The sequence below is a fragment of the Cervus canadensis genome, chromosome 2, assembly GCF_019320065.1.
Source record: "Cervus canadensis isolate Bull #8, Minnesota chromosome 2, ASM1932006v1, whole genome shotgun sequence".
NCBI lineage: Eukaryota > Metazoa > Chordata > Mammalia > Artiodactyla > Cervidae > Cervus > Cervus canadensis.
The window spans coordinates 52,061,358-52,076,933 of record NC_057387.1 but is presented as its reverse complement, the minus strand read 5'-3'; the positions used below and the strand labels follow the sequence as shown (position 1 = coordinate 52,076,933).

General features: G+C 35.3%; 1 protein-coding gene across 2 annotated transcripts in view; it reads left to right on the top strand.

The window, feature by feature from the left end:
- PKN2 (protein kinase N2) overlaps window positions 1-15,576 on the top strand; it is a 142,141-nt gene that overhangs the window by 41,181 nt on the left and 85,384 nt on the right. Inside the window, exon 2 of one of the 2 annotated variants that reach the window (XM_043460749.1) lies at window positions 5,142-5,442. In XM_043460749.1, coding sequence (XP_043316684.1) covers window positions 5,142-5,442 — 301 coding nt within the window. The remainder of the gene's footprint in view (window positions 1-5,141; window positions 5,443-15,576) is intronic. The other variant, XM_043460750.1, reaches the window with a different exon arrangement.

Here is a 15,576-nt window from a genome sequence, read left to right as displayed (position 1 = left end):
GATATCTGGCTCTAGATGAGTGATCACACCATCATGGTTATCTGGGTCGTGAAGATCTTTTTTGTATAGTTCTTCTGTGTATTCTTGCCACCTCTTCTTAATATCTTCTGCTTCTGTTAGGTCCATATCATTTCTGTCCTTTATTGTGCCCATCTTTGCATGAAATGTTCCCTTGGTATCTCTGATTTTCTTGAAGTCTTTCCCATTCTGTAGTTTTCCTCTATTTCTTTGCATTGATTGCTGAGGAAGGGTTTCTTATTCTCCTTGCTATTCCTTGGAACTCTGCATTCAAATGGGTATATCTTTCCTTTTCTCCTTTGTTTTAGCTTCTCTTCTTTTCTCAGCTGTTTGTAAGGCCGCCTCAGACAACCATTTTGCCTTTTTGCATTTCTTTTTCTTGGGGATGGTCTTGATCACTGCCTCCTTTATAATGTCACGAACCTCTGTCCATAGTTCTTCACGCACTCCATCTATCAGATCTAATCCGTTGAATCTGTTTGTCACTTCCACTGTATAATTGTAAGGGATTTGATTTAGGTCATACCTGAATGGTCTAGTGGTTTTCCCTAATTTCTTCAGTTTAAGTCTGAATTTGGCAATAAGGAGTTCATGATCTGAGTCACAGTCAACTCCTGGTCTTTGGCTGACTGTGTAGAGCTTCTCCATCTTTGACTGCAAAGAATATAATCAATCTGATTTCGGTATTGACCCTCTGGTGATGTTCATGTGTAGAGTGTTCTCTTGTGTTGTTGGAAGAGGGTGTTTGCTATGACCAGCACGGTCTCTTGGCAAAATTCTGTTGTTCAGTTCAGTTCAGTTCAGTCGCTCAGTCATGTCCGACTCTTTGCGACCCTATGAACCACAGCACACCAGGCCTCCCTGTCCATCACCAACTCCTGGAGTCCACCCAAATCCATGTCCATTGAGTCAGTGATGCCATCCAACCATCTCCTCCTTTGTCGTCCCCTTCTCCTCTGGCCCTCAGTCTTTCCCAGCATCAGGGTCTTTTAAATGAGTCAGCTCTTCGCATCAGGTGGCCAAAGTATTGGAATTTCAGCTTCCTCAGTCCTTCCAGTGAACACCCAGGACTGACTGATCTCCTTTAGGATGGACTGGTTGGATCTCCTTGCAGTCCAAGGGACTTCTGCAACACCACAGTTCAAAAGCATCATTTCTTCGGTGCTCAGCTTTCTTTATAGTCCAACTCTCACATCCATACATGACCACTGGAAAAACCATAGCCTTGACTAGACGGACCTTTGTTGACAAAGTGATGTCTCTGCTTTTTAATATGCTGTCTAGGTTGGTGATAACTTTTCCTTCCACGGAGTAAGCGTCTTTTAATTTCATGGCTGCAATCACCATCTGCTATAGTTTATCTTAAATTACTGATTATGTTGTGTTTATCTCCTGTTCCTTTCCAAAAGGTATTTGAGCCATGTCACAACAAAAGATGGGAGTAAAATATGGTTAGTAAAAATCCTTTTAGGAAAGGAAGCTAACATGGTAACTTCATATTGTTTATATCTAGTATCTAATTCTAGCCAGTGTAGTTGCTGTGATTGAATATCAATTTTGCTTTTGAGCTTCCTGGACTATGAATTCTCTTTATCAGAAAGAGGAAAGCATGACTTCCTTAGCAGTGATAGATTTTCCTGAATTCTAAAAGAAGAATATTAAATAATTATATCATAATCAACAAATCATTAAGAAAACAAAACAGAACCACTCTGCCAGGCATAAACTCTGCTCTCAAATTGCTCACAGTCTTTGGAGTTGTCAGATAAGAAAAGGAATAATTGTTTAAATAAAATCCACATTACCAGAGTACACAGGAGAGAGGCATTTAATCTAAATTCTAAAGAGAGGGCATAAGCAGGAAATTCTTTTCCAGGGGAAAGATTATGGTAAACTTTGAGACAAAGTTAACTAAGAAAAGAAGGGACTAGGAAGAGATAATTGAAGGAAGAAGGAAAAACAGTACATCCTAAAGGTGCAGCATGCGTAGTAACTAAGCCAGAAGAGATTGTCTTTCGAAGTTAATTTCTGTAATTTGATATGATTGGAATTTAGGGAGCAAATTTAAAAGAAGTAGGAGTTGAAGTAGCCCAGGGGTAACTGTTTGTGTGTGTGTGTGGTTGTTTTGGGGTTTTGGTTTGTTTTTCTTTTGTTTTTGAAAGTGATAGTCTTTTTCTGACTCTTTGTGACTCCATGGACTGTAGCCGTCCAGGCTCCTTCATCCATGGACTTCTCTAGACAGGAATACTGGAGTGGGTTGCCATGCCCTTCCCCAAGGGATCCTCCCAACCCAGGGATCTAACCCAGGTTTCCCATGTTGCAGGCAGATTCTTTATCATTTGAGCTATCCAGGAACCCCTTTTGTTTTTAATAGCCTTTAAATATTAGTACCGCGACTTCCAAACCTGCCACAGAACTCTCTGGGGTGCCTCAGCAAACTCTCAGGATGCCGCAGTATACTTTAAAATTTTCAAGGAAACACAGTGATACCATTCAGTGATACCATTTGTTGCATACCATGTGAGCTAACTAGAGTCTGTAAAACTTCAATATTAAGGTTATTCTACAACCCCTATGTACTGGCAGAATAGAAGATGAAGGTGGGAATGTCCAATCTGATTTCAAGTTTTGAGAAATTCCATTTGTTTAGTTTTGCTTTTATTTCCAATATTCTGGGAGGTGGGTCATAGAGGATCTTGCTGTGATTTATGTCGGAGAGTGTTTTGCCTATGTTCTCCTCTAGGAGTTTTATAGTTTCTGGTCTTACATTTAGATCTTTAATCCATTTTGAGTTTATTTTTGTGTATGGTGTTAGAAAGTGTTCTAGTTTCATTCTTTTACAAGTGGTTGACCAGTTATCCCAGCACCACTTGTTAAAGAGGTTGTCTTTTTTCCATTGTATATCCTTGCCTCCTTTGTCAAAGATAAGGTGTCCATAGGTTCGTGGATTTATCTCTGGGCTTTCTATTCTGTTCCATTGGTCTATATTTCTGTCTTTGTGCCAAATTGAGAAATTCCAAGTTACCCAATGGGCAGATCCTGTTAATAAGTAACTAGTTATTAAAGAATGAAATAAATATTAATTTTTCTTTCAATGTATATTATTTTAAACATACTAAATTATTACAAGTATTGATTAAGTTATTAAATGGAATTGTTAATAAATGGAATTGTTAGGTATTTCTTTATACCCCTAGGCTATGGGGCATAAAGAAAAAAATTCCTGAGACACTTAAGTTCTGGATTAGTACCTAGTATTAAAGTATAGATTTGTGAAAGCAATTCAAGGTGTTTTCTAAGTCTATAAAGATAGAAGCAAAAATATCAGATATCTAGAGGAGTGTAGTTAGCTTAAACTTTTTCATTTAAGAATTGTTTGTCTCAGTTCATTTTACCTGAAGCTAGACAACAGAAATTTGGGATTTTATGTTTTTATAATAGTCGTACGTATTTGATGACCAGTCAAAGGTGGATGTATAAACTTTGGAAACTGATTAAATAGATGATAGGATTTACATTCCATTATAAATAGTGACAAACCTAATAGACATTTTAGTCCTGATAGGAGATCACTCTGTTTGTATTTAAGGCCAACTGGTGTAGATCACCTATTTCAAGAATTTGTAAGAGCTATGATACCTAGAACTTGTACATACAGATATGAAATTTTATTTGTTCTACTCTTTTTTTTTTTTTTGGTCAGAGTTTCAAAGGCATTCTTGGCCCTAAAAGGTTAAGAACAAATTTATACATCAACTATATACTTCAGTTTTGGGTTTCCCAGGTGGCGCTTGTGGTAATGAACCCTGCCTACCAATGTAGGAGACTTAAGAGACTCAGGTTCAATCCCTGGGTTGGGAAGATCCCCTGGAAGAAGGCATGGAAACTCACTCCAGTATTCTTGCCTGGAGAATCTCATGGGCCAAGGAAACTATCTGGTGGGCTACAGCCCACAGGGTCTCAGAGAGTTGGGCACAACTGAAGTGACTCGGCACACGCATACTTCATTTTTTGCATAGTATGTCTGTTGGCACCAGGTAAATTCATACCAAAGCCAAGACAAAAATCCTGATCTTTGCATTTATTAACTCACTATTTTGCAAAATACATGTTTTTCAGAGGTTAAGAGACATAATTCTTGCACCAAGAATTTAAATAGAACTAATTTTATGGGTGTGATGAATTCTCAAAAAATTAAAGAAAATCTTTTAATTACTTAGATCTGTGGTTCAAAAGATACATAAAGGGTGAACATCTCTTCTGTGTCCTTCACAAACTTAATTCCTCGTCCCAAAGGTAAAATTTAACTTAAAAACCAATAGTGTTATAGTATTCGAATTTAAAATAGTGAATGTATCAGTACAAATAGCCAGAACATGTTTTCTTATTTTAAATATGGATTAGATGTGTTTACCTGATTTGATTTTCATTTTAAGATGAATAACTGATACTTTGTATTCTTTTAGCTTCTATCAGTAGGATATGGTTTAGACACTTTTTTTTTTAGTAGTTATTTTTATGTAATGTCAACCAAATTATCAATTGGGATAGTTAGCCATGAAATAAATAGAGTTCTAAAATAGTTTTCCCAAGCCCTAATGCTTTTAATTGCTTAACTAAAAAGTGGTCATAAGGATATAATTTTATTTTTGTGAATATTATTTTTAAGAGGTTTCTTATAGAAGATAAAATAGAATTTTATCTTACCTATGGAATTTAATAATAATCTTTACTTATTATTAAGTGACTATATACTGGGTCAGAAATTATATTTGGAATTTCACATATGACATTTTTAATTACCATGTTATCTGAAAAATGCCTAACATTTAGATGTTGCAGACAATTAAACTGAGTATTTGAAAGGTTAAATAACTTGCTCAATAGTCACGGTTGTAGGTGCTGCTAGCATCTAATTTGGGCACTGTTTTTACAGCCCAAAGATGCCTTTTTGTGCAGATGTGTTTTATTTTAATGTAAATTTGTCAGGTAACGCTGTTTAGTGAGTGGGCGGAGATTTTGAAGAACTGCCTTCAGTACAGTTTTATTCTTATACTGAATATTTTACTGAGCAGATAACTTTTTCTAAACTCCCATATTTGTATGCTTGTTTTTTTCTGTAGGGCGATTCCCGAAGTCTTCCATTTTCTGAGAATGTGAGTGCTGTTCAAAAATTAGACTTTTCAGATACAATGGTGCAACAGAAATTGGATGATATCAAGGATCGAATTAAGAGAGAAATAAGGAAAGAACTGAAAATCAAAGAAGGAGCTGAAAATCTGAGAAAAGTCACAACAGATAAAAAAAGTTTGGCTTATGTGGACAACATTTTGAAAAAATCAAATAAAAAATTAGAAGAATTACATCACAAGCTACAGGAACTAAATGCACATATTGTTGTATCAGATCCAGAAGATGTTACAGGTATTTTATTTGATGTTTATATAGTGTACTAACAAGAATGTATTATTTTACAAATAGTAAGATTTTTGCCATGTATAGTCTTTAGCCTTAATGAAAGTACAGGGGCTATATTTTCTCCTACAGTTAAGGTCTTATTTATATTTTATTCAGAAGTGCATTGAATTGATGGATGTGAAGATTAAAATATTTACTTAAGAGATGAGTAATTCTGCTGTCTGCTGTCTTACTGTCACTAAGACATTACTTATTTCCCATTATTAGTGTTTTGTATTGGATCAACCACATGCTCTTACCTGATTCATTCTTGTGATCAGCAGCACGAGTTTGCCAGATGACTTTAAAGTTAAAAATGCACTCTATGAACAAGAGATATTTTTATTTTTATTTTTTTGCAAATGTCATTGTTCAAACCTGTGACCTCTGTTCTTTGTGCTCTAAGTGACTGAATTAACAACTTATTCTACCAGGCATTTTGTTTAAAAAAGAAGAAAAACATTTAAAAAGCCAAACATTACTTTTTTTCCTTCAGTATAGAAAATGAAAGGAAAATACAACCTATAAGTCCAGATTAAGAGCATAATTTCTAAACAGTAGAATTAACAGATGTTCATATTGGAAATTTTTCAAATGGTACAGAAAGTAAAAATAGAAAAATGACCTCTATCCAGTCTAGGCCCTCTCCTTAAAGGTAGTATTGCTAACTTTTTTGTTGTATATCCTTCCAGAAAAAAAAAAGTCTGTATTTGTATCAGTGTTCATCCATTTACATTTATACATTCTTTCTAAACTTTTTACTTAACAAATCATATAAGACACATTTGATCTAATAATTTTGTCTTTGCAAAGAAAATATTTTAAACTAGTAATTGAATGTCTATAATCCTTTATTTATTTGTAAAGACAAAGAGTGGTATATGTAGAATGATGTATCTAGCACCATAGAAATTTTAGAAGAACTTGTGTGATTAGCTAAGAAAAAACGATATAAGTAAAATTAAAGTGAAGAAAGTACATAAATTTGATTAAGATCCATAAATTGCCAGTCTTAAATGTTGTACTTCTGATATTCCATGTACTTGATAGAACTTGTTTTATTACATTCCTTTCAACATCTGGGACTTACTTTAGGGATTTCATTTGGAGATTCAATGTAGAGATTTTAATCATGTAAGAATAAGTAAATCTTAAAAGTGAAAGAAATCATAAAGAAACCAGTCTTCTTATTTTAGAGCTGAAAAAATCCCAAAAATGTAAATTAATTTGCCCAGAATTACAAAACTAGCTAAAGAACTCTTCAATCTAGTATTTTTTTTATCCACGTGTTCAATAATTACATTATAAATGGAAATTTGTATTATGAAATGCTTTTTTTAGCAATATCATATAAACTTGGAAATAGCCTGTTCTGTTGGAACTCTGCCGAGCTCTACATTCTTTGCCCATTACTTCTTTAGGAGAGTTCTAAAATAAGAAATTGTGCTGGAGCTTTAAACTCCATTTAGAGAAAACGTTTTGCTAATCACAAAATACCAATAACTACCTTCTAATTGGAATATGAAAGTGTTTCTACCACACAGAGAATAACCCATTTGGTTTCCCAAGTCATTTTTAAACAACTAACTTTACTGACGTGTATAAATTACTTACGATAAAATGCACATATTTTAAGAATATGATTTGATGTGTTTTAACAAATGTCTATATCCAGGTAACCATCACTACAGCTAGGGATCCTGACCATCACTTCAGTGGTTCTTGTATAGTATACATAATAGTCCCCGTTGGTCTCTGATTCCCATTCCTGGGTTTGGGTAACAGCTGGTTTGCCTACTCTCACTTTAGATTAGACTTGTCTTTCCTAGCGTTTCATATGAAGAAATGACCTTATAGACCTTCTGTCAGATTTCTTTTCTACCTCAACACTCAATTTGGATATCACTGAACCCTTCCTTGACTTTCTCTGATTCTCTATTCTGGTTTGTCCACTCATTGTTGTATTATGTTGTATTACAGTTCACTTCTGCACATTTTTATACTACTTACTAAACTGTATGATCCTTGAGGACAGGACCCTTTTTTTATTCAGGTATTTTCAAGGTTTATTATAAAAGCATGGAACATAGTAGGTGTTTAGTTGTGAATATCATATCTTAAAAAAAAGATCCCAGTAAATAAAAATCTTATATTAGTTTTTATACTTATAATAATACCAAACCATAATTTATCATGGTATTTTATTTAATAACTTGGGGAATAAAACCTTAAATAAAGTTTTAGGATAAATATTTCCAGAAACTTTCTATGCTGTTCTTTTGACTTATCAGATAATTACAGGGCAGATGTTCTTTGAAGCATAACTTTCTACTGTTACTCCTTAATGCTTAAGTTTGTTGCAATGAACTTGACAAGTTGGTTAAAATTTGAATGTATTTAAAAAACAGTTCTCTTTGCAAATGTCATATTCACACATCTTGGTGATAAGTTGTTTTTGTTTTTTTTTTTTTGCTTTGTTTTGTTTTCATTTTCCCTTATAACTTACTTGACTGCATTAAAATCAACAATAGCACAGAGGATTAAAGTAGTTAATCATTAATTTTAGGTCCGATTGCCATGAAATTTTATGTTTTACATTGCATACTAAAGTAGGCAAAATCATTAACTTGATTAGATCTGACATAGAGAGTCAAGGACCTGGTGTTTGCTTTCACTTCTCTAAAGTATGTGGATTAATAAGTATGTGCAGAAGTATTTGGCTAATTTCTGTTGTCTTGAGGGTATGTGAGCAGAATAAATGATTCAAGGAGAGAGGGATAGAACATAAATTTGCATTGTATATATGATTGCCATGTAGGCAGTTAGGTGACCTGCTTTTAACTCACTTCTGCAATAATTAACTCCTTTAGCCATTAGTTTGTAATTTGTAAAATATGGACATTTATCAGATAAAATTTAAGACTTTAGCCATAAAGGTCTCTGAAATATTGCTTACTATAATATGAAGATGATCATTTGAGACTGTTAATGTCTAAAATATATGTGTTTATTCTTGACTAGTAAAAAGTGAATTTTTTGATGTTCTCTTCATGTTTATGATACTATAAGCTTCCTATTCACCTTCCATATACTTATAGGATAGTCTCATGGAGTATTATTATTATGCCCACTTGGAAATTAGAAACATAAAATGAGGCTAACTGTACGTTGTGAAAAAAGTTTTGGATCTGTAAATGGATTTGTAATCTAAGTCATAGTTGATACTTACTCTAGATATTTAAGAAAGAACTGATTTTCTGAATCTTTGGAATCTTATATGTTATCCCTAAAGAAGAGGACAAGAATAGTTCTCATATTTTACTAGGTATAACTAATAATTTGTATCATTTAAATCCCTCTGTTTTTACCTTCCTTCTCTTGCCCTCTTCCCATTTCCATTTTCTCAGACCCCAACAAACTTAGATTGATTTTTTGCCATTTGAGGTGGGGAATATTTTCTTTAATATGTAGAATACTCGGAAAGGAAGTGTTGATTTAGTGTAGAACTAACGGTGTTGGAATTTTGTGTGTGATTTTGTTTGTTTGTTTTGGCTGCAGCACATAGCATGCATTATCTTAGTTCCCCAACCAGGGATTGAACCCATGGCCCCTGCAGTGGAAGCACAAAGTCCTAACTAGCGGACTGCCAGGAAATTCCCTGGAATTTTTTGGAATTAACTTTGGAAACTTCTCAATTTCTGAGCTGTATCTGTATCGAGGGAGCCAACTTAATGACTAAAATGTAGTTTATGAAGTCTTTCTTGAATGAGTACAAGTGAGAATTTAAATTTCTTTTTTATTATTGGCCTATCCACCTAAATGTAGCATAGAAATTATAGTTGACTTTTATGTTTATTAAAATGTATAGCTTGATTTATTATGCTATTTCTACATAATCCTTATTTCTGATTGAATTTCTCATTTTGAGGTAAGCATATGTTGAATTAAGTTGTGAACTCCTAAGGAAAGGATTGCCATTAGGTTGGTAACTATAATCATTAATTAACAAGTCACTTTTAATGCCTCTGGATTTATTTTCTTGTCTTTAAAATCATGAAATTAATTGATTAATAGACACCTAATATGTGAATTCTTTGATGATATATTTTTTAAAGTTAATACACAGTAAAACTGATTCTTCCTGGGTACCTCATTCAGTGAACTTTAACACACAGATAGGTTCATCTAAATATCACCACAGTCAGGAAAAAGGGCAGTAGTATCCCTTCGTAGTCACACCCTCTTCCTACTCCATATCCCCTGGCAACCACTGATATGTCCTCTGTCACTTTTAGTTTGCTTTTCAAGAATATCATATAAATGCAGCCATAAAGTTTATAACCTTTTAAGTCTGACTTCTTTCACTCAACATATTGCTGTTTGAGAGTCATCTAGGTTATTGCATTTAGCAATAGTTTATTCCTTTTTACTGCTGAGTAGTAGTCCGTCATGTAGATGTACCACAGTTTATTTATCCATTCTTCCACCGGGAACTATAGAGTTCTTTTCAATTTTTTGGCAGTTATCAGTAAAGCTGCTATAACTGACCATTAACAGGTTTTTGTTTGAACATGTTTTCAATCCACCTTGGTAAATACTTAGGTGTGTGATTGCTAAATCATATATTAATATGTTTGATAATATAAGAAACTGCCAAAGTGGTTGTATTATTTTTCCAGAGTGACTATATTATTTTTCATTCTCACCAGCAATATATGAGAGCTCCAGTTGTTCCACATCCTCTCCAGCACTTGGTATTGTTAATGTATTTTTTTAAGCAGTTTAACTGGTGTGTACTCATTGACTTGATATATTATTGTAATTAGGAAGAGCACAGAAGAAAAAATGGCACCATCTTAAGCAGAATTTATGAAAGAATTGTGCATGCTGTAGGTACAGAATGTAGGCCTTTTCTACCAAGAGTTAGGCAATACACAGTGTTTAAACATTAAGGTGTCATGTAACAGATGAAGGCAGTTATGAAATTTTAATGCCTAAGTTGCTTATTTTAAACAAAAAAAATTACAGCCCACAATCTTGTTTCTTTTTTTCTTAATCTCAAGATCATCAACTAAGTTTTGTTTATTTTATATCTGTATCACCTAGCATCATGCCTGAGAGTAAGCAGGTCCTCATTTGTTTGTTGAATAATCAGAATGAGTTATCTTTTAAGTCTATATATTAAAAGCAGTCTTTGAGCTGCAGATTGATCAAAGACTGCCAGACTCATAGCTTTGTGCTTCTCCCTGAATCTTAAGTTGCATTGGATTTGTTGCTAATAAAGCCCCATTTTCCCATCTTCTATGTGGGTTGGCCAGGGTGTAGTCTAGATGTTTCTGCCACTTGCCAGATCAACCTCAGAGCTCAGAAGGATTTACAGCTACCCAGTGGTTCTATGGAGCTTCCCTGGTGGTTCAGCCAGTAAAGAATCCACCTGCCATGGGGGAGACCTGGGTTTGATCCCTGGGCTGGGAAGATTCTCTGGAGGAGGGCATGGCAACCCACTGCAGTATTCTTGACTGGAGAATCCCCATGGACAGAGGAGCCTGGCAGGCTACAATCCATGGGGTAGCAAAGAGTCAGACATGACTAAGTGACTAAACACAGCACAGCACAGTGGTTCTATCGTTTGTTAGAGATTTTTTCCATATGTTTTAACTCCAAACTTCAGTCGTCAGTTGTGTTTTCACAGCTTGACCTCAGTTTCCGGCTTTTATAAATTAGCTCTGGGTCTTCTCAGTACTTCATTCTTTTTTAGTGCTGAATAGTATTCCATTGTATGATTATACCATGTTTTCCTTAGTTATTCACCAGTTGATGAGACATCTGGGTTGTTTCCACAGTTGGACTTTTATAGATATTGCTGCTATGAACATTCACATACAACTTGTGGTGGAGACACTTTTATATAAACTTATCTTTATGTAGGTATTTAACTTTTCTAGAGCATTTTATTTCTTCATGTGGATTTAAGTTACCAGCTGGTGCCATTTCTTCTCAATCTTAAAGACTTTTAATATTTCTTGTAAGAAAGTTCAGATAGCAATAAATTCTCGCTATCTTTGTTTAACTGGGAATTATTTCACCTTCATTTTTGAAGGATCATTTTGCTGGATATAGAATTGTTGGTTAACAGTTTTTCCATCTAGGACTTTGACTGTGTCATCCCACTTCTGTCTGTCCTGTATTATTTCATATGAGGAGTCTGGTATTCATAGTTATTGCTCTGTATGTAGTAAGTCTTTTTACTCTTGCTGCTTTCAAGATTTTCCTCTTTGTTTTCAGTTTTTAATGCTTTGACTATGATGAGCTTTGGTGTGAATTTCTTTGTATTTATCTTGAGCTTCTTAGTTGTGTAGATTAATGGTTTTCATCAAGTCATGAAAGTTTCTGGCTTTCATACGTTTTCTTCTCCTTTTTCTGTTGCTGGTATTTCTGCTTAATTAAAAAGTATATTATTCTTATCTTATTTTTATACTTAAGCTTGGTTTGTTGGGGTTTTTCCCTGTGACAGCATAGCATAGTGTCAGACAATGATGGGTTAGATGTTATGCTCAAATGCTTTGGGTCAGATAATCTTATACCCTTTGCTGGTAGGAATGCAAGAACAGTACAGTCACTTGGGAAGACAGGTGTTTTTTTTTAACTGGAGTATAGTTGCTTTACACTGTTGTGTCAGTTTCTGCTATACAGCAAACTAAATCAGCCACACACGTACACTCCCTTTTTTTGGATTTCCCTTCTAGTTAGGTCATCATAGAACACCAAGTAGAGTTCCCTGTGCTATACAGTAGATTCTCATTATAATACATTTTATACATCATAGTGTATACGTATCAATCCCAATTTCCCAGTGCATCACACTCCCCCACTTCCCCTTGGTATCCATTAATTTGTTTTATACATCTGTGTCTTTGTTTCTGCTTTGCAAATAAGATTCCACACATATGTGTTAACATTATTTTTCTTTCTGACTTACTTCACTCTGTATGACAGTCTATGGGTCCATGTACATCTCTGCAAATGACACAATCTTTTCCCTTTAAATGGCCGAGTAATATTCCATTGTATATATGTACCACATCTTCTTTATCTGTTCCTCTGTTTATGGACATTTAGGTTACTTCCATGTCCTGCCTATTGTAAATAGTGCTTCAGTGAACATTGGGGTGCATGTATCTTTTTGAATTACAGTTTTCTCTGGGTATATGCCCAGGAGTGGGATTGCTGGATCATGTGGTGCCTCTATTTTTAGTTTTTGAGGACTTTCCCTACTGTTCTCCATAGTGGCTGTATCAGTTTGCATTCCCACCAATAATATAAGACGGTTCCTTTTTCTCCATACTCTCTCCAGCATTTATTGTTTGTAGATTTTTTTAATGATGGCCATTCTGACCAGTGTCAGGTGATATACCTCCTTGTAGTTTTGATTTCCATTTCTCTAATAATGAATGATGTTGAGCATCTTTTCATGTGTTTGTTAGCCATCTGTATCTTTGTCGTCTTTGTAGAAATGTCTAGGTCTTCTGCCCATTTTTTGATTGGGTTGTTTGTTTTTTTGAAATTAACCTGCATGAGCTGCTTGTATATTTTGGAGATCAATCTTTTGTCAGTTGCTTTGTTTGCAACTATTTTCTTCCATTCTGAGGGTTATGTTTTCATCTTGTTTATGGTTTCCTTTGCTGTGCTCAAAATTCTCCAAGCCAGGCTTCAACAGTACATGAACAGTGAAATTCCAGGTATTTAAGCTGGTGTTAGAAAAGGCAGAGGAACCAGAGATCATATTGCCAACATCCACTGGATCATCAAAAAAGCAAGAGAGTTCCAGAAAAACATCCATTTCTGCTTTATTGACTATGCCAAAGCCTTTGACTGTGTGGATCACAATAAACTGTGGAAAATTCTTAAAGAGATGAGGGTACCAGACCACCTGACCTGCCTCTTGAGAAACCTGTGTGCAGGTCAGGAAGCAACTGTTAGTACTGGACACAGAACAACAGACTGGTTCCAAATAGGAAAAGGAGTACGTCAAGGCTGTATATTGTCACCCTGCTTATTTAACTTCTATACAGAGTACATCATGAGAAACGCTGGGCTGGAGGAAGCACAAGCTGGAATCAGGATTGCTGGGAGAAATATCAACAACCTCAGATATGCAGATGACACCACACTTATGGCGGAAAGTGAAGAACTAAAGAGCCTCTTGATGAAAGTGAAAGAGGAGAGTGAAAAAGTTGGCTTAAAACTCAACATTCAGAAAACTAAGATCATGGCATCTGGTCCCATCACTTTATGGCGAATAGATGGGGAAACAATGGAAAGAGTGACAGACTTTATTTTTCTGGGCTCCAAAATCACTGCAGATGGTGATGGCAGCCATGAAATTAAAAGATGCCTACTCCTTGGAAGAGAAGTTATGACCAACCTAAATAGGATATTAAAAAGCAGAGACATTACTTTGCTGACAAAGGTCCATCTAGCCAAGGCTATGGTTTTTCCAGTTGACATGTATGGATGTGAGAGTTGGACTATAAAGAAAGCTGAGCTCAGAAGAATTGATACTTTAGAACTGTGGTGTTGGAGAAGACTCTTGAGAATCCCTTGAACTGCAAGGAGATCCAACCAGTCCATCCTAAAGGAAATCAGTCCTGGGTGTTCATGGGAAGGACTGATGTTGAAGCTGAAATTCCAATACTTTGGCCACCTGATGTGAAGAACTGACTCATTGGAAAAGACCCTGATGCTGGGAAAGATTGAAGGTGGGAAGAGAAGGGGATGACAAAGGATGAGATGGTTGGATGGCATCACTGACTCAATGGACATGAGTTTGAGTAAACTCCAGGAGTTAGTGATGGACAGGGAGGCCTGGTGTGCTGCAGTCCATGGGGTTGCAAAGAATCGGACACAACTGAGCAACTGAGCTGAGCTGAACTGAACTTGCTGTGCAAAAGATTTTATGTTTAGTTAGATTCCATTTGTTTATTTTTATTTTTGTTACTCTAAAAGGTATGTCAAAAAAGATCTTCCTGCAACTTATGTCAAAGTGTGTTGTACCTATGTTTTCCTCTTGAGTTTTATGGGGTCTGACCTGTAACCCACAATCCTGTCCATGCTGTTTTTGTAAAATACTAAGAAAGCTCAATTAAAGGTTGTACTAGTTATAAAATATTTCAGCAAAATTACTTCAGTTGAGTGACATCTGACAAAGGTCATCCTGAGTACACAAAGATCTTGATTAAGATCCATTAATAACTAATGAGCATTTATTATAATCTGGACAGGTTCCAGATGACTGTATAAGGTAAGCATATCTGTTTAAACAAGAAAGGTGAATTTGGAGGGAAATAAGCATAGTTAACATGATTGTAACACAGGTCAAGAATCTGGAGTAGCTTATTTTTAAAATCAGTGTATAAGTACTGTGTATAAGTAAAAACCAAAATGTTGACCAGTCAATAGTAACTAAGAGACATAGATTGTCTTTGTGAAAGTGGTAGATAAATAGTAAGATAGTGCTTCAGCATACTACTGCCGTTATTAATTTAGATTTGGCTAGATTTACTTCAATTATATTCAATTATATTTCCTCTTATTAAAAAAAAATAGTTTTGTTCCCTAAACAGACATCCTGGCTATACAAGACAACGTTATGAATATTGAGCATTGGGAGTTAGCCAGGTGTAAAGACCATAGTTTGTATAATCCAAGGTCTCATCCCAGCTGGGCCATCATGTATTTATGTGGTTGTATACCGCCTGTAGTGGTACAGTCTCTCCAGGCCTTGTTTTTCTCATTCATAAAACAAAGAAAATACAGACTATTTATGTTCTTTCTATGGTGTTTGGTGAACAGGTGTTTTAATAGCCTAAGAAAAGGTCAAGTATGAGGCATTTAATTGTTGTTCTTTAGTAACTAAGTCATATCCAACTCCGCAACCACATGGACTGTAGCTTACCAGGCTCCTCTGTCCATGGGATTTTCCAGGCAATAATATTGGAGTGGGTTGCCATTTCCTTCTCCAGGGGGATCTTCCCAACCCCGGGATCGAATCTGTGTCTGTTGCATTGCAGGCAGATTCTTTACCACTGAGCCACCAGGAAA